A 17,132-nucleotide genomic window follows, 5' to 3' on the forward strand; every position below is an offset into this window, starting at 1 on the left:
TGCATGTTTTGTCATGTTATTTAAAAGCTCATTACCGCCTCTGTCTGAAAGCTCCTTGTTGCTCTTCTTCCAGACAAAATGACATACATGGGCCAGAGGTTTTGTGTTGTTGTTTATCCCGCTGAAAGTGGCAGCAGCAAGAATGGAGATGGAGAGGAAGGAGAAGAAATGAAGGCAGTCAGGTCCCCTTTGTCCACGGAGGACGGAGACAACCACAAGTCAGTGGACTGCTAAAGTGCATATCTCTATCTCCCACCTTCCCCTAAATAAACAGACATATGCAGACATATGTGGGTGTGCAACCATACTGAACAACATTATTGCCTCCACACTTTGTTTTTAATATCTTTATTTTAATATTTGTTTGTCAGACTTTTCTGTCTGGGGTCCTTCAATAATGCAATAAAGAAGGATTAGCAACTTCCAACTCTTTCACACAATTAACCTTTTACTACTCTTTATCATCATCATCACCACCCTGCTTCTGATCCTCCCCACCTTCCTGGACACATGCCATATACACTCTCACTGTAAGAGCATCATTCTTTAGTATTTTTAATTATCAGAAGACTCGTACTGTGCTGCACTGGCTGCACATACTCATTTTTGCCACATTGTAAATTGTGCTCTGTCATGCATTCAACACACCAAAGGTGTATTTTGATTGTCAAAGCAGGAAATCACGTTCAGATCAAGTCATGTATAAAGTACACTAAACAGTGTGTGGCTGTGATTCTAAAATGTTTCTTATTTTTGTAATTGTGATTGTTTATTTGCCTTTGTTATTATCTCGGTTTTAATATGATTTTAGTTTTGTTCATATTCCTTTTTTTTAAAAACTCAATATCACATTAGTCCGGGCCTTTTTTTTACTCTTGAAACTGCAGATATTCTCAAAACCTGCATGTGAGGTATACTTTGTATTGGTAAAGCTGCTGTGCAGTTCTCGTTAACTGGCTGAATTGCAAAATATTCTATACTTTACAGCTGTTTTTTTTACTGATGCAAAGTGGTGGTTAATCCTCAAACTTTTGGATAGCTTTCAATTTTTATGAAAGCAACAGCAGAAAAGTACTTTTTAATATCTGAGGGTTTTGAGGTCTCGACTGACACTAAACAAATAGTTAACTCGTTAAACTGCAAGTCCAGCAAGGACACGGATGACTAGAAAGACGAAATAGACACGTGATGTTTCCCAGCATCTCGAAACTGACACGTGAATGAATGCCTACTGAATGTGGAAAACAGTCTCAAAAAGGCATTGATTGTCTTTCATGTTTTACAGTGCAGTATTTTTGTACCTTACCATCTAGCTGTGTTTAAATATTTTGTGTGCTATAGTTAGGGCATAGAAGTGAGAGCTTTACATAAAACATATTTTTGATTTATACAATTCAGTAGAAGATATTAGTGGAATATTAGTCAGGCACCAGCAAAAACTGAATCTCCACCCCTGAATGAATCTGTTCTTTGTTGTCAGCTAATAGTTATGTCTATTATAATGCTGTATGTAATAGTAACAACACTTTTGCACATGTAAGCACACAATATGTACTTAAATGTCTTCAGTCTTTCTGTAATGTAGTGTCTCAGGGCATCCCTACTGCCTTCTCCTTACATACACTGCCATGAAAATACAACAGATCTGACTGGTTGCCTTTGAAATCCACTTAGTTAGTGCTTAATGTCTGTACTGTGCTTTTAGGTATTTATTTCCTCAGGAGCCTTAATCTTACAAGCAACCCCACGAAGCTCATAGTGGACAAAAAGTGCAGAATAATTATATCATTAAAATTGGGCCAGTATTGTAAATGTTGCTCTTGTTATAGTGTAAGGAGGAACAGGGTGTAGTGGATGGCTTAACAAATACTATGATGTGTGTTGTGCAGGTATGATTATTGTATATTTGCAGTATACACAGATGTCAATACAGTCTGTATGTTGTCTCTAAGTTAATAAAAACCACTGATTAATGTTTGAATTTGTAATATAGGGCATTTATACAAGAAGTACCCCCTGGCTTTATCTTTATTCCACTGTATGACCATTTCAGAGAAATTGATTGCATAAAATACTTTCAAGACATTTTCCTCCATTTTTACCAGACAGCAATCACTATGTGGTCTTTCTCAGCAGCACCCTTACTGTACATAACTGAGGCCTGAATGCTGCAGCTTTGTATTATATGGTATTGCAACATGTGCAGACATCTTCATCACAATTTCAAGTCTAATTCTGCATGACCTACTGCTTTAAATATAAAAAGCGCTTAACAGTGCTGATATCTGACTTCGGTCTTACTTTATTGTTGCCCATTTTCCCTGAGAAGCTGCACTTTCAGCATTAATTCAGACCATAACAGGCCTTCACTGTGGTGGAAATATGAAGTTTTCTACACTGTTGATGAATGCTGGTAATCTAAGCAATTCTCTTAGCAATACATTAGAACATTACTTGATTAGAATGTTAATTCTAAACAATTCTGTGTACACACTAGTCTCCAATATGAGTCGACCCTATTTGTGTACCTATCATGTTGAAAGCCATTTGACTGACATAACTTAAATCTCTTTGTGTTGAAAATGTAGCTGTATACTGTATCTTGGTGGTGAGTGTGTGGCAAGAATAAAACAATAAATGTACATGAACAAAACTTTTCATTTCTCCTTTGTTCAGCTCTGTTGAAAATGTTAGATCAGGGGTTTTCAACCAGTGGTTTGTGGGCCCCCCTTGTGGACAGCAAAGGCATTGCAGATGGTCCCTGCATGTTATCAATAATGTAGGTTCATTGTAGGAATCAATATATTTTTTTAAACATTTCCATGTATTATTTGTTTTTTTTTGTGAATAGTCTAATTCATACAAATATGTACAATTCAGAAAAGCCAAGGTGATTTTCAGGATTAAAATATTGCACAGTTAGTTGGTCTATCCACCCCACAACAATGGTCCTCCAGTGGCTACTTCAGAATGGTGGTTCCTGGGTCAAATTAGGTGAAAAACCCTGTGTTAGATGAATGCACACAAAATAGAAAGGTGAGGCATTTTCAGCATCAAGACTGTTTATTCTGCGGACCATGGCATTGGTGAGGTTCACACAGCTCTGAACACACTGAAGTTGGCCATATGGCTCCTGACACACAAAACTAACAATGCCCAAACTGAAGTCACTGTCAGACAGGACCATAGCTGGCAGGCTCTTTCTCTGCTCACAACAGTAAAATACTAAATGGATATCCTCAGTCTATTTATGAAGCAAATGTAAAACAAACTATGCATGATTTAGAATGAGAGGTATTAAGTTTTAATGCACATAAAAACACATTTTACTTCTTACCATTTTGGGAAGTAGGTTGTCTAGTGAACAGATGCTTTGCTTCTTGTTAGCAAAATATAAGCACTTCTGAAGCTCATTAATTAAAACATTATATCTTGTTTAATCCTTAGAAAAAAAACAAAGTTTAAAATGATAATAAGCATATAACAGTTATTTTGTATGGATTAAACAAACAAGATATAGCATTTGAACAAGTGAGTTTTCCATTCGACAAAGTCAGACATGCTGTTTCCAGTCTTTATACTAAGCTAAGCTAAGGGTCTGCTAGCTCTAATGTTTAACAGACATAATGGTCAGACATGACACTGGTACCAGTATTCTTGTGTAACTTTCTACCAGAACGTGAATAAGTGTACTTCCCAAAATGTTTAACTCTTATTTAAATGTGCTTCACAAATCTAACTGAGCTATATGTCTGAAGCTGAAGAAGTAAACCTCATTTTATGTCATACTCAGAAGCCAATGACTGTGATCCAAGGATGGGGTTCCCTATAATATCTTTAGGCTTCAATTATCTCTGCTTCATTGTGAGTCAAAGAAACAAAGATGACCTCTGTGCTTTAACACTTTGGGAAACTCAGCCTTGCCTACTTCAGAGCTGTAGAAATAAACACAAAAGGTCATGGCAAAAAGTTTTCTATAACAGCCATATTAGCTCTATGCTGTGAATCTATAGCTAAAGCTTGTTGAATTTTGAAAGTAGCATTGCCTTTTTTTACCAGCTGAGCTTTAACATCTCGTCACTACAGTGGGAAACTGTTTGCAGCACTTTTGTCTGCCACAAGTACAACCTGATAGAACTCTTTCTGCCAATGGCTCTGTGTTGCCAACCAAGTGACTGCAACTAGTGGCTGTGTGTCTTCAATGTATTCGCTTAATGTGGGCATCGCAAAAGCTAAGGCATGTTTTGTAGTGATGTCTACAATGAAAGCTTGGAGTAGAAGGTTCTGAGAGAGCAGAGCGCCTGTCCTCCTCGCAGAGCAAGTACCAGATGGAGAACGGAGCCTCCCTGGATTTTATAGTCTGCTGCAGTTTTCTCATCATTCCTGAGAATAGAGAGGAAAGGGGTGCAGGATAGAAGACAGGATAAGTTTTCTATGTTTCACCTGCCTGCAAGGCAAATTCCCCCCTGTGTACAATAAACTGTATCCTTTAGTTAAGACAGCGTATCTTGATCTTACATCTGTTTTCCACTGTAGATCAACCTCTGCTGTTGGGGAGGGATCCCCTCTTTCTCTTCCACCCTTTCTTTAATCCGCTCTACCTGGACGGAAATGAATGCAAACCATATTTCTAAATGCTCAAACAAACACTAAATAACATGTTGTTAACACAAAGCTCGAATGAGGAGATGATCATCACATACCTTATCAGTGGGCTCTATGTCAATCTCTATCTCCTTCCCAGTGAGCGTCTGTGGCAAAAATAATTTCAGGCGATCGTAATACGAATTATGATGCAACTCGGTGACTCAGTAATAACAACTGTTCCAATGACAAACCGGGATAAGCGTTGTACTTGCTTTATCTTACCTTCACTTTAATCAGCATCTTTGAATCAGCAGTACCACTACGCGTTAACTGAACCTATGATTTGACTAAGTGCCAGAAGAAAAACAATCTTTCAACAATGCTGTATATTGGGAAAGAAATTCAACATTTCTTATGTTTCAAAAATTCAATGAGTGTTTCTCATCGAATCCCGCCGCCACCTGGTTCGGATGTAAACAGTTCCGCTTCAACTTGATTTCGAACTTGGCTTTTACTTCATTTCTCGTCAAAAAAACAACTTTAAATCTTCCTTAAAAACGATCTTACATTAACGTGAGCATCGCCCCCACAACGACAAACGGAAGCCTGCTCATAAATACGTAAAACAATCCTTACGACATCAGCGTGACGTCGCGTTTTGCGCGTCTCGCATTTGTAGTTTTTGCTTGCGGTTCGACTACAAGTTGACACCCTTCAAAAACTACAAGGCGGATGTCAAAGTGTCCGCCCCCGAAAAGCGTCCCGCGCAGATAGTGGAAAAGGAAGCAGTGCCATAGACAAAACAATCACATTTCCCCAAGGTAAGTTTTTGTCAAATTCACAAGATATCTAATTCGTTCACTTATTACTAGCTTATACTCGAATAAACGAGTTGAAATGCTAATTAAGAGGATTCAATTTTGACTGTAAACTGTTCTGACCTTGAATTTTGACATGGGGTCATTATGCGCCGCGCTGTGCTATGGTTTAGTGTGAGCAACATTAGCACTAGCATGTTCATTATCGTGTAAGTAGTTTTAAATAACCACCTAATTAAAGATAGCTGTATTACATCTCCACAAAGCAGTAATTACAGTTCTAGGTAAACGTTGGCTCGGCTTTTGAATGGGTTCTCTCCAGACCATACACCCTGCCTGCTTACTGGCTTTTGATGACTGTTTTACCTGTATGACTGTATAAAGGGGGGAGAAGAGGGTGCGAAAATGACAAAAGACTGCTCAAAGTAAATATTCTGACCTCCTCTGTTTCAGAAAGTCACGTTCCAGGGCAAGGAGTACTGCTTCATCTCACGTCTTTGTTACACTACCTCTACTTGACACCCTGCTTCCAAAATGCCTCGGATTGAGAATGACATCAAGCTGGACTTCAAGGATGTGCTTCTTCGTCCAAAGCGAAGCACACTGAAGTCCCGGAGTGAGGTGGGGATAGCTATGGATGTTTTCCACATGAAACCTGGCTGACAGATGTTTCTGTTTTCTGAACCCTGAGTAATTCTAAGTTATTTTTGAGTAAGCACACATGGGCATTTGTTAGTCAATGAAGGAGAGAAAAGCGTTAGTCTCCATTCACATTTTAGTTGCTGGTCAGAAAATTCAAGCACTGGTTCTCAAGACTGATGTCTACATCTATTAAACATAGACTCCTCCTTTCATAGTTACTGTATCTGAACATCAACTGCACTAAAGTCTTGTTGTCCTCGTCTGTTTGAGGTGGACTTGATGAGGAGCTTCGCCTTTAGGAACTCCAAGGGCAGCTACAGAGGGATCCCCATCATTGCTGCTAACATGGACACTGTGGGGACCTTTGAGATGGCACTGGCTTTGCACCAGGTAGAATACACATTACATGGGATGTGAATAAGACCCTTTTATTATTTCACAAAAAGCTACAGAGAGCACACAGAGCTAAAACCTATTTGAATTATTTTAATGTTAAGTATCTTTGTTGTCGTTTCTTGAAGTGTCTGTCATTAGTTTTGTGGAAATGAAAAGTGACTAAAGTAGTCTAAACTAAGCTAGCTCTACTTAACTTGACTCTAAGATGTAAATACTATAATGCGTATATTACATAGCAGGTTGATAAATTGTGATAGGCCTTAGTTCCATTACATGCCTTTGAAAGCCCAGATTAAAACAAGAGGTGATCAAGCCTTTCTGATTCTGGTTTTCAGATGTCAGAACATAGAAACTTGTGGTTTACGTAGAGCTTTTTCTATATCCTTGTAATTGCAATGAATAACTCAAACTACTGCATGTTGCTAGATTTAATTCAGGGACCTCTTGGCCCTTTAAGCCACAGAAAGAATAGAAGCGCCTTTTAGATACAAGCACACCAATACTAATTATTTAGTTATTTCATCAATCTATTTTCTTACTCACTTACAGTTAGACAAACTGCCCCCAGTGGCCATTAGATGTCAATGCAGCGTCCTCAGACAACACTCTGAACCTGAACTTTTCAGTTGCCTCTTCAGCACTTAATTATATGGCTGTGTGTCTCTTCTTTAATGTGTTGTTCTTTGTCTCTTCCACTAGTTCTCTCTCTTCACCACGGTTCACAAGCATTACGATGTGGATGACTGGTTGGAGTTTGCAGCAAAGCATCCTGAATGCCTGGAGGTACTCAAAGTGTTAGTCACTGTATGACAAAACATATATGTTAATTAATGGTGGCATCAATAGTAACACAACGTCCTCTCCTCCTGGTTAATCTCCCAGAGTGTCGCCCTCAGCACAGGCACCGGTGACAGCGACTTTGAGAAGATTTCAGCCGTCTTGGCTGCAGTGCCACAGCTGCACTACATCTGTGTCGATGTGGCAAATGGCTACTCTGAACACTTTGTTCACTTCGTCAAAGACGTCAGGCAGAAGTTCCCCTCACACACTATAATGGTCAGTAGAGGTCTGTTTATTGCTGTGAAACTACAGTAGGTGGGGCTAAAAGGGAATGACTGCTCATTTGTTCACATTATTTGGATAAGTAATGAATAAAATATGTTTTATTATTTTTACTTGGCTCAGGCAGGAAATGTGGTGACAGGAGAAATGGTGGAAGAGCTCATCCTGGCTGGTGCTGACATCATCAAAGTAGGCATCGGACCAGGTGATCACAGTATAACAGTCACTAACACGTCTTTGCTCCATACAGAATGTTACCACATAATCGCTTAAAGTGGCTTTGACTTTTTACGCAAACCTTGTTTGTTTAACAAAAAAAAGCTGTTGTGACTCATTGTGACTGTGGCTCAGGAGGTAGAATGGGTCGTCCCTAACCTTAAAGTTAGCAGTTCAACCCCCTGCTTCTCCAGTTCAACTGTTGAAGTCTCCTTGAACAAGATAGTGAACCCCTATTTGCTCCCAGTGATGTCACCAGTGTGTGAATGAGAAATGGTTTAAAGTGCTTTGAGTGCACTTGAATGTGTAGAAAAGTGCTGTACAAGACCAATTAACATTGATTTGTTAAAAAAAACTGTTTATACACCTTCATTTATAAATAACTTTCCTTGGAGTAGCACATGGGTGGAGTTTCATCAATCAGGTTAATTCTCATGTAACTTTCTCACCAAATTGTTTACTTTCCCATGTCAATGCTGGTTGGGATGGATATTTGCTATGTATAAGCCTCCATTCATTTGCCACATAAAGATCAAACAGAGGACACACAGTTCTTGTATATGCTATTTCCTGTTTACAAATCCAGGGCTGCAGACTAATAAGACTTAAGTCATCTCTCACCCCTGTGTCTTTCTCTGCAGGCTCTGTGTGTACCACCCGCAAGAAGACAGGGGTGGGGTACCCCCAGCTTAGTGCTGTGATCGAATGTGCAGATGCAGCCCATGGCTTGGGTGGCCATATCATCTCTGTGAGTGACTCTCTTCTGTTAATAAACCAGTACTGTAATCAAAGTTTCCACAGAATTATTGTTGTTAAATTAATAATTTGACAATGTTTCTCCTTTTTATGAAGAGTTGGATAAGAAGTTTGATTAATATGTAGCTATAGCCAGGACAGTTAGTCTACTTAGCTAAGCGCAAGGACAAGCAGAAGTATGCAGCTAGCTGGCTCTGTCCAAAATTAACAAAACACAGGGTATACCTGCACTTCTAGAGGCCACTCATTACACACAAGTTGGTGTGTGTATGGGTTTATTTCTTAGCAGGCACAGTGACTTACTGGAGTCTTGTTGCCACCATTGCAAACAGCAGAAATGTCAGGAAATCATTGTTAGGCCAAGAAACAGACTGGGACATAAGTAACTGTAAAACTGCAAATTTGTGATTTTATACTTTTTTTGTATATATAAACAGACAAGATATATCATGTTAATTTTCAACTAGCTTATAAAATAGATTTTAGCTTGTCTTGCATTCTTCTATATAGTTGTGTCTCCTTTTCTCTTCCCAAGGTCAGTGTGATTTGTTAGATGAGTATTTCACCATGAGAATGTGCAGATGTATCTTTTGCTCACATGCAGCACTGATAAACATAGTCACACTTACAACGTGATGTTTTGTTTTGTCTCTTTTCTTCTTGTCTCTTTCACACAGGACGGGGGATGTACTTGCCCAGGAGATGTCTCAAAAGCATTCGGTTAGCTTTTGAGTTTTCAATTTGTGCTCTTTTTCCAACCATAGTATGAATTGTTTTTGTTACAACAGGCTTCTCATCATTTTCAATGTGACTCCCAGGTGCTGGAGCAGACTTTGTGATGCTGGGTGGTATGCTGGCTGGACACGCCGAGAGTGGGGGCGAGATCATTGAGAAAAATGGCAAGAAGTACAAGTTGTTCTATGGAATGAGTTCCGACATGGCGATGAAGAAACATGCAGGAGGTGTCGCTGAGTACAGGTCAGAGACAAAAATATGCTTTAGCGGATGTTTCCCTGTCAGTATTGATCACTAATCCTACAGTGTTCAGTAATTCAAGTTTTTTTTTCTCCAGAGCATCTGAGGGGAAGACAGTGGAAGTTCGCTACAAAGGTCCGGTGGAAGACACAATACGAGACATTCTGGGTGGGGTCCGCTCCACCTGCACTTACGTTGGAGCAGGCAAGCTGAAGGAGCTGAGTCGTAGGACCACCTTCATCAGGGTCACCCAGCAGCTCAACACCGTCTTTGGCAGTGACAACTGAATGTTGAGCTTGACTGAAGGAAACGTCCGCAACGCTGCTTGTCTGCCTCCACATGCTGTTTGTGCACTGACCACGAGTAAACACAAACAAACATATATCAATAGTAAATAATGCCATTTTATATTTATTAAGCTGAGGTTCTTCTAGTTGGATTTTCAGTATATTGAGCAAAACAGATTTTGAGTTACATTAAACTGTAATGTTGATTTTTTCATACAAGACAGTGTTTCAGGGGCCAAAGTCTCTACACAGTGAGATGTTTGTTAAAGCAGTAACTACTTCTTCATCATTTCAGTGTGCTGAGATCAGATTCTAAGCCTTTAACCCACATAGAAAATTAAACCAAATGTCTTAAACTATTTAGAAAGTTATAATATTTCTGCAACTGCTGTGTCTAATTAGGGAATTGAACTGTTTTTAGAAATGTTATCATTCCATCACTCAATAAGTTTTGCACTTTGGTGATTTAAGATTTGTCTAATATTTAGTTTCCATTATTGTCTCATGGAAATATTCCAGCACCTATTACTGCACAGGTATTTAACATAGTTATGCTTTTATATAGTAAATAGGTGAATTAATTTGGAAGAATTTATATATGGACCATTGTATTCTGAATTTTAATATGCACAGTATATAAATGTTTTTCTCCTCTGGTTCTAGCTGCTCCTTGTCATTACCAAAGATTGTGTGGGTGTATTTTAGTGACTTCCAAATTGATTTATGATTCATGAAACCAGTAAAGTAAGTGGGCATTCCTTAAAATTAGCATGGGAAGTTTGGCAGCATCAGTATTTTGGATTTTGTTTCATCTCACACAGTGTCTGTACTTACATTTCAAACTGTTCATACAGGATTAGTGATGTTTCACTTTATTATTGTCAAACTGGTGTGAAAATTATGGTTTTATTTTAGCAAAAGAAAAATGCACTTTTTAATTCAGTTCATTTCATGTTATATTTAATTCAATCAATAAAAACATACCACATCTTAACATTTATTGACTGGATCATTCACAGTGTGCATATAATAATTTCCTTGTTTTTATTCTGAAGTAATGAGACCAGAGCTTTACAAGAAACTTCTAAGTGCAATGACCCATCCACCACCACTAGATGGAGTCAAAATGACCCTGTATATAGGCTGATTTGATTTAGAATAAAACTACAATTTTGCCCCCAAAATCTTTTTTCATAATTTGTTGAAGCCTCTACACACCAACAGTCCCACCATTGAGATCTTAGGACTGTTTTATCCATGTTTTATTGTAAATTGAGACATTGGAGATAAGCTCTCCAGTTTATTTATTTTATTACGTTTTAGTGAAAGCATAGCTACAGTTTTACAGTTGCATTCCAGTTTGTGCAGAACAAAATGTTATTGGTCACTATCAAGAAGTATCCGTATAAATGCATTGGTGGTTCAGTGGTAGAATTCTCGCCTGCCACGCGGGAGGCCCGGGTTCGATTCCCGGCCAATGCAGGAACTTAATTTTTTTTTTTTTCTCGGGTGTCTTTGGCTCAGGAACAGCATCATCCCCCAACCGGAAGGTCAGCAGGTCGATTTCCTTTCTCTCTGTTCCACATGTTGAAGAGTCCTTGGGTTGCTCCCGATGACCAGAGCAACACCTTGCAGTGATAGTGCTGTCATACGTGTGTGTGTGTGGATGCGTTTTTCCTGCTATGTGGGGACTTCTTCCTGACTCCATTTCACGGTGGGGACCTAAATTGAGGTCCCCATGGGCAAGAAATTGAATTTTAGGGTGGCAACATGGTTTAGGGTTAGGATGAGGTTATGGTTAGGTTAAGGTTAGGGTCAGGGTTAGGGTTAGGCAAGTAGTGGTTCTGGGTAAGGTTAGGGTTAGTCTACAGGAAATGCATGTAAGTCAATGTAAAGTCCCCATGGACTACAAAACATAAACTGTGTGTGTGTATGCACTCGTGTATATACACACATATACATTGAACTTATCATTTCAATGATATGCTTTTTATTGAGCCAGAGATAAATTCCTTTTGTCTAACATACTAACATATATTGATACAGACGTGTCTAAAAAGTGGCCTGTGATTGTATATTACTTGAGTTACAATGAAACATGGAGGGATTTAATAGCACCGCTAAATAAAGAGATATTGGAAGTCTTGTTAGAAGAATGTCGTGGAAAGCATTTAGTTTTGATTACGTACTTAAAGGAAACCGGAATAACCCAATAAAGGTGATTATCCTTAATAAAAAAGGTTTCTGCCTTTTCTACTGTTCCACATTTCAGTCCAGTAGGTGGCGGTAATGCACCTATTATGTTGTTGTTGTCAATCGCCAGTAAAATTTACAGAAGCTGTGTTAGTGAAAATGGCGGATCATAAAGGGGTGAGTTAACTGTGCGTTTTCAAAATATACATTTTTTTTTTTTTTAATTTGAAAACTTTTTGTTATTTCTACTGTTCACATTGTAACATCGAAGTACATGTTAAGAGTAAATGACAGCTTATAGGCCTACTTAGGACAATGGTTTGCATAAGTTTGATAAGTAAAGGTTGACTTAGGTTTCAAATTTAATTCTTTGTTCTATTTATAAATTAATATGACATTGTAGAATAATCCGGATTACGTATATCTTTTTGAAGATTATTCTTAAGTAACGTGACTTTTTAGCTGAAAAATGCATCTTAACGAAACTGAGATCTGAGCATGTGGAAATAGAAGCTTTGAAATGTTTTATTTGTTTACTTCCAGCTCCATGTTACAGTTTGCCATGAAGGTGATTTGCCTACACCAATTTATCTAGACTCAGATGAGTGGCAAGGTCGGACAGTACCCTGCTGTAGTGGCACATGTGCAGACCGATGGGAGATCTGCTATAAAACATGCAGGTAGTTGGCATGGTCAGAAAAAATGTTATGTTTTAAATAGAGTATGTATTTACAACTTATTTATTAGTGATAGTAAACGTTTTTACTTCTAAACTGATTTACTGATCATTGTTGTGAACACTCACAAAAGAAAAATATGAGTGATTGTGATTTATACAATTTATAAATGCCATCTAGGATGTGTGAAAAACTGCCACTATCACTGTTGCTATTGTCCAAGGATTGTAATCAACCAAATGCTTATATAAAGCATGTGCAACAGTGTGGGGACATGTGTTGCCCACATTCCAACAACAAGGCCCACCATGGCATCTGTAATTTTCACTCCATCCACCATTCCATCACCTGACCATACCCCAGAAGTGTCTGGCTCTGACTCTGCTTACATACTGTGTAACATTAATATCCATATTCATCGGCCAGTCTGACAGGTGGCAAGACTTATGTCAGATGCAGATCGAGACCAAGACTGTATTAGACCCCCTAGTCTGAGAGTGTGACCCCTTCCCTTCATTACACCCTCTGTTGCCAGTGTTATGTGTCAGTGTTTTTAATGTTTCATCACTCATGATTAAATGACATACTCAAGCTGGTTTTGTTATGACTTTGAATATATTGCACAAAAAATAGAAAAGCAACATGACAATCTCATGTTATCCAGCCACATTACTAAGCTTCTTCTAATAAAGATAGTTTCTGACAGATAATTCTTTAAGAATTCAGTTACATTCAGTTTATAACCTGCCATAATAAAGAATATATAAGGGTAGAATATGGTACACGGTTACATATATTTCTTAAGAGATATTCATGCTCTCTCTCCCATGTTAAGGAGGTCAATATCAAAATGATTAATCAACGAGAGTCCAAATGAAAACTATAAATTCAGGACATCTCAGACAAACCTACCACTTCCTAATAAGTCAGTAAGGATGTCAAACCAGGTTACGCTCTGACGGGGCTCTTTGGGCTCTGTCAGTCTCGGCCGACTCTGTACTCTGCCCTCTGCGGCTGCCAGAACTCAGCACCTTCAATAATGCGGCGGATCATGGAGGCGGATGTGATAAGCAGGTGCCCAGCAGCGTGAAGGAGGGTGGAGGCTACACGTAGGACTTCTCTGAAAAGCAGAACCGAGGTGAAGTGTGCTCAGTGTGTTTTTGTAAGGCACATCTAATATCAGATGGCTAAGCTTTTAATCACCAGCACTGGCACTGATTTTTGAAAAAGCTTATTGCCTTCTCATTCTCATTGCCTTGTCAACCTAGCAGTTTGTTCTATGACAAAGTATTTTCATATCATCTTATGAGTAAAAAAATGAATTTGCTATTAACATTTGCTTGTAGCATTTTTACAGTGCTGTGCTGGTACGTTTTTCTATTGTGACCTTTGACCTCTTCCTCTCGATTTACCTGAGGACTTTCTTGGGCCCTAGACACTGGAAGTCGGCGCTCACAGAGTACAGGCCTTGGAATGTTGCCTTCACACTTAGAGAGCCAAACAAATCCTTTGAGCTCATCCTGTAAAGGTCAAAGGTGACGCGAGCTATGTCTTTCCCAGTCCTTGGTTTGTTGTTGTGAGATTTATACACAACTGTACCCTGTATAATCAGAGACAGGCGTCACATATATTAAATACTTGAGATCTGTATGCCATGCAGGGGAAAAAGTATGTTTCAAACCTACTAAATCTGTTTTAAAGAAGTCTGTGTAAGGTATAATATATGGGGCTATATAATGAATAATATTTTGCTTCTTTGATCCAACGTACCGCCTGTGGTCTCCATGTCTGTCCAGGCTCCAGAGCCATGAGAATGGTGTTGTCGGGCAGAGTGATAAGGAAATCATCAGAGTCCACCTCTGTACCATCCTCCTCACAAACCAGGCACAGAGACACTGCAGACAGGGACAGCAGCAGCGCCTGACATACCTGCACCACAGATTCAGTCACTGTCACACTCAAAGAGCCTTTGGTATAAATATGCAGTATAAAATAAGCTTTGATGTCCCAAATAAAATAGATCTACTTGTTTTGATAGTAATATAACTTATACAGCATACAGTATTTATTGTAATCATGGATAAAACAGCAGAAAGAAACAGACCCTAGGGAAACTATGTTAACGTCTACATAAAGTAACATGCAGAAACAAAAGTAAATTCAATCAGGCTGTTAACTACACTGTAGATATTTTATCAAAGTTGACTCCTGATTTCATGTGAACATTATCATTGCCTGTAGATAACATCACATCCTCTCAGTGGATTTAAGACCATTATTGTTAATTCACTTGTTGAAACACTGTTAACTGACTTTAAAAAACACCTTTCAGCTTTTAGTGTTTTTGATTTTAACATTACTTTTTTAAAATGTTTTTTGTCCTATTTTTCCATATTATATATAACCTGTAGGTAGCTCTGATCAGGAATAAAGTTTTTGTTTGTTTCTTCCCATTCCATTTTGTTTTATAGTCACTCTCACCCTCTCTTTCAGCTCCTCCAGGGTCCCAGCTGTGATGCCCTTCCTGGTCTCCCTGTTGTGACAACACACCCTGAAAGGGCGCTGTGGTGGGGACCACACTCGCTTGGTCACTGTTCTGAGGACAGACGTGAGAGAAAGGTAATCACATTATTTCATTTGCTGAGCTACATTCATTATTTAATAAATGTTCTGTCTGGATGCTTTGAGATTTTCACAACAAACTGCCATAAATCCTATAAATGGCATTCAGCCATCACTGATTTTATTATTTACACTTGTACTTCCTACTGTAATGTGAAAATATGCTTTGTGAAAGAGTCTCTTAATAGTTTTGCTTTTGTCCTCATTTTGAGCTGAAGAAAGTAAACATTTCAAATCCAGTTATTTTTTAATACCTCACCAAAACTATTATAATAGGCCAATACTTCAAATTTCATAGTAACCCTAAAATTATATATTGTATCATTAAGTTAATTATATACTTATTTAAGTATCACCTACATTAGTCAACAGCTCCACTAAAGGCTGTTGACCAAGCTATGGGATCATGAAGCAAATCAATACAATATAAACAGGGCAAAACAACTCTTTACTTACTTGATAAATGAAGATGTGGATTCCATTGTGGTCAGCCTCCTGCTCTCTCTCTTCACAGCTGTCTTTTTGTAGGGTGTGATTGGAATAATGTCAGTACTCCGTGTGTTTAACCCAGCAGCTGGACTTTGCTCAGAATCTGGTGACAATTACAGAGCAGAACAGAACAAAGTTCATGCGGCTTGAATGTCTGATGTATGAGACAAGCAAAATAATTACCTTTATAATACAACCAATACTGTATATTGACTCAAACTTTAATAATCTTGTTCATATATAAACATATAACAAACAATTTTGACAAGTATCCCTAATATATGATTCTTTTTTCAAAGAATTGTGGCCTTAATATATAGCGAGTTGGATATTTTACAGTTAAATTAGACTGTTAAAATGTAATAAAACTAAACTAAATGACTCCATGTAAAAGCAATAAAAGAAAAAAAACAACTGTGGCAATAAAAACATAAAACAAGGTTAGAAATTAAAACTGTTTGCTATTAATTTATGAAAGGCATTTTAAAAAGATAAGTCTTAAGAAGTGTTATAAAAGAAGTCCACAAGTCTTGTTTTAAGGGATATAGATATGACAGTATTTGATTTGATTTGATTTATTCTTTCAAGCATGTAAAAACAGTTGATATGACAACACACATACACATAATCCAATATCAATTTGCTTATACCTAGTATGGAGCAGGAAGAAGTCAGACTTATCCAGTCCTACCCCATTACATCATCTTACCATCATTGGTTTGCAAGCAGTATCTCTACATAGATAATTCTCTTCTACACCACACAAGTAATATACTAAAGAATTATAACAGAGTATTAACATTCATACACCACACCCACAATGCTCCATCTAATTAATCATTGAGCCTGTTCTTGCATATATCTTGATTGACACATACCTTCATACTTATGTTTAAACTCATCAATTCCAGTACTATTTTTTATGTCCACACTTAAATTATTCCATAGTTTTACCCCACTTACGGAAATACAAAATCTTTTTTTGGTTGTACGTATTGCATGAATTTTTAAATTTAACTGACCCCTTAAATTGTATCCCCCTTCCCTTTCATTAAATAGTTTTTGAATTCCACCAGGTAATAAATTGTTCCTGGCTTTATACATAAACACAGACGTCTTATCAGTCAGTTAAAGCAGCAACGTCTATAAAGCCAAAATCCCAAATACTATACAACGTAACAAGCACTTCCCTGCTGCAGGGATCCATTTTCTAACCTATAACAAGGTGCCAGGTGCAGACGCAGCTCCACTGTGTTATTGGTGGCTTCAAACTTCTCGCTGTAATAGAAACATGTTTTGAGTAATGATTCATATCAAAAATTCTTTAATTTACATAAACCTTCAGTTTTTTGCAAGTGCTGTGCTGATACTTGTATTCACTTATATTGGAGTTTTAGATACCACTAAAGCAT

At 38.1% G+C, this 17,132-nt stretch overlaps 4 protein-coding genes and 1 non-coding gene across 5 annotated transcripts in view; 3 read left to right on the forward strand and 2 right to left on the reverse strand.

Annotated features, from left to right (window-relative positions):
• Positions 1-2,648, forward strand: part of slc7a8a (solute carrier family 7 member 8a) — a 22,160-nt gene extending 19,512 nt beyond the window's left edge. Inside the window, exon 11 of the mRNA XM_020624599.1 lies at positions 74-2,648. Coding sequence (XP_020480255.1) covers positions 74-234 — 161 coding nt within the window. The 3' untranslated portion in view covers positions 235-2,648. The remainder of the gene's footprint in view (positions 1-73) is intronic.
• Positions 2,649-2,969: 321 nt separating this feature from the next.
• On the reverse strand, positions 2,970-5,226 carry nedd8 (NEDD8 ubiquitin like modifier). Its single transcript, XM_020624601.1, has 5 exons — positions 5,049-5,226; positions 4,870-4,934; positions 4,704-4,751; positions 4,519-4,601; positions 2,970-4,383 (listed from the first exon to the last, which is right to left on the reverse strand). The coding sequence occupies exons 2-5, from the start codon at positions 4,885-4,887 to the stop codon at positions 4,257-4,259; spliced, it is 276 nt and encodes a 91-aa protein (XP_020480257.1). The 5' UTR covers positions 4,888-4,934; positions 5,049-5,226; the 3' UTR covers positions 2,970-4,256.
• Positions 5,227-5,326: 100 nt separating this feature from the next.
• On the forward strand, positions 5,327-10,733 carry gmpr2 (guanosine monophosphate reductase 2). The gene is made up of 10 exons (XM_020624600.1): positions 5,327-5,408; positions 5,859-6,026; positions 6,318-6,437; positions 7,143-7,226; positions 7,326-7,499; positions 7,629-7,710; positions 8,363-8,469; positions 9,155-9,197; positions 9,296-9,455; positions 9,550-10,733. Exons 2-10 carry the CDS (start codon positions 5,940-5,942, stop codon positions 9,737-9,739), a joined length of 1,047 nt encoding a protein of 348 aa, XP_020480256.1. The 5' UTR covers positions 5,327-5,408; positions 5,859-5,939; the 3' UTR covers positions 9,740-10,733.
• Positions 10,734-11,150: 417 nt separating this feature from the next.
• trnag-gcc (transfer RNA glycine (anticodon GCC)) lies at positions 11,151-11,221 on the forward strand. The gene has a single exon. It is a non-coding gene; the product is annotated as a tRNA-Gly (tRNA).
• Positions 11,222-12,738: 1,517 nt separating this feature from the next.
• On the reverse strand, positions 12,739-15,222 carry cideb (cell death inducing DFFA like effector b; the record flags this gene model as incomplete). The annotated part of the gene is made up of 4 exons (XM_020624619.1): positions 12,739-13,729; positions 14,022-14,209; positions 14,380-14,538; positions 15,091-15,222. Coding segments are annotated over 4 exons (621 nt in total), but the record flags the coding sequence as incomplete, so codon positions are not given.
• Between the last annotated feature and the right edge of the window lie 1,910 nt (positions 15,223-17,132).

This window comes from Monopterus albus, unplaced genomic scaffold, assembly GCF_001952655.1.
Source record: "Monopterus albus unplaced genomic scaffold, M_albus_1.0 scaffold333.1, whole genome shotgun sequence".
NCBI classification, from domain to species: Eukaryota; Metazoa; Chordata; class Actinopteri; order Synbranchiformes; family Synbranchidae; genus Monopterus; species Monopterus albus.

Coding starts and splice junctions, on each gene's coding strand:
- nedd8 (XM_020624601.1), bottom strand. Junction 4,602..4,703: donor ACATAGAGCCCACTGATAAG/GTATGTGATGAT, acceptor ATTTCCGTCCAG/GTAGAGCGGATTAAAGAAAG. Junction 4,384..4,518: donor ATCTACAGTGGAAAACAGAT/GTAAGATCAAGA, acceptor CTCTATTCTCAG/GAATGATGAGAAAACTGCAG.
- gmpr2 (XM_020624600.1), top strand. CDS start 5,940: ATGCCTCGGATTGAGAATGACATCAAGCTGGACTTCAAGGATGTGCTT. Junction 7,227..7,325: donor AGCATCCTGAATGCCTGGAG/GTACTCAAAGTG, acceptor TTAATCTCCCAG/AGTGTCGCCCTCAGCACAGG. Junction 8,470..9,154: donor TGGGTGGCCATATCATCTCT/GTGAGTGACTCT, acceptor TCTTTCACACAG/GACGGGGGATGTACTTGCCC.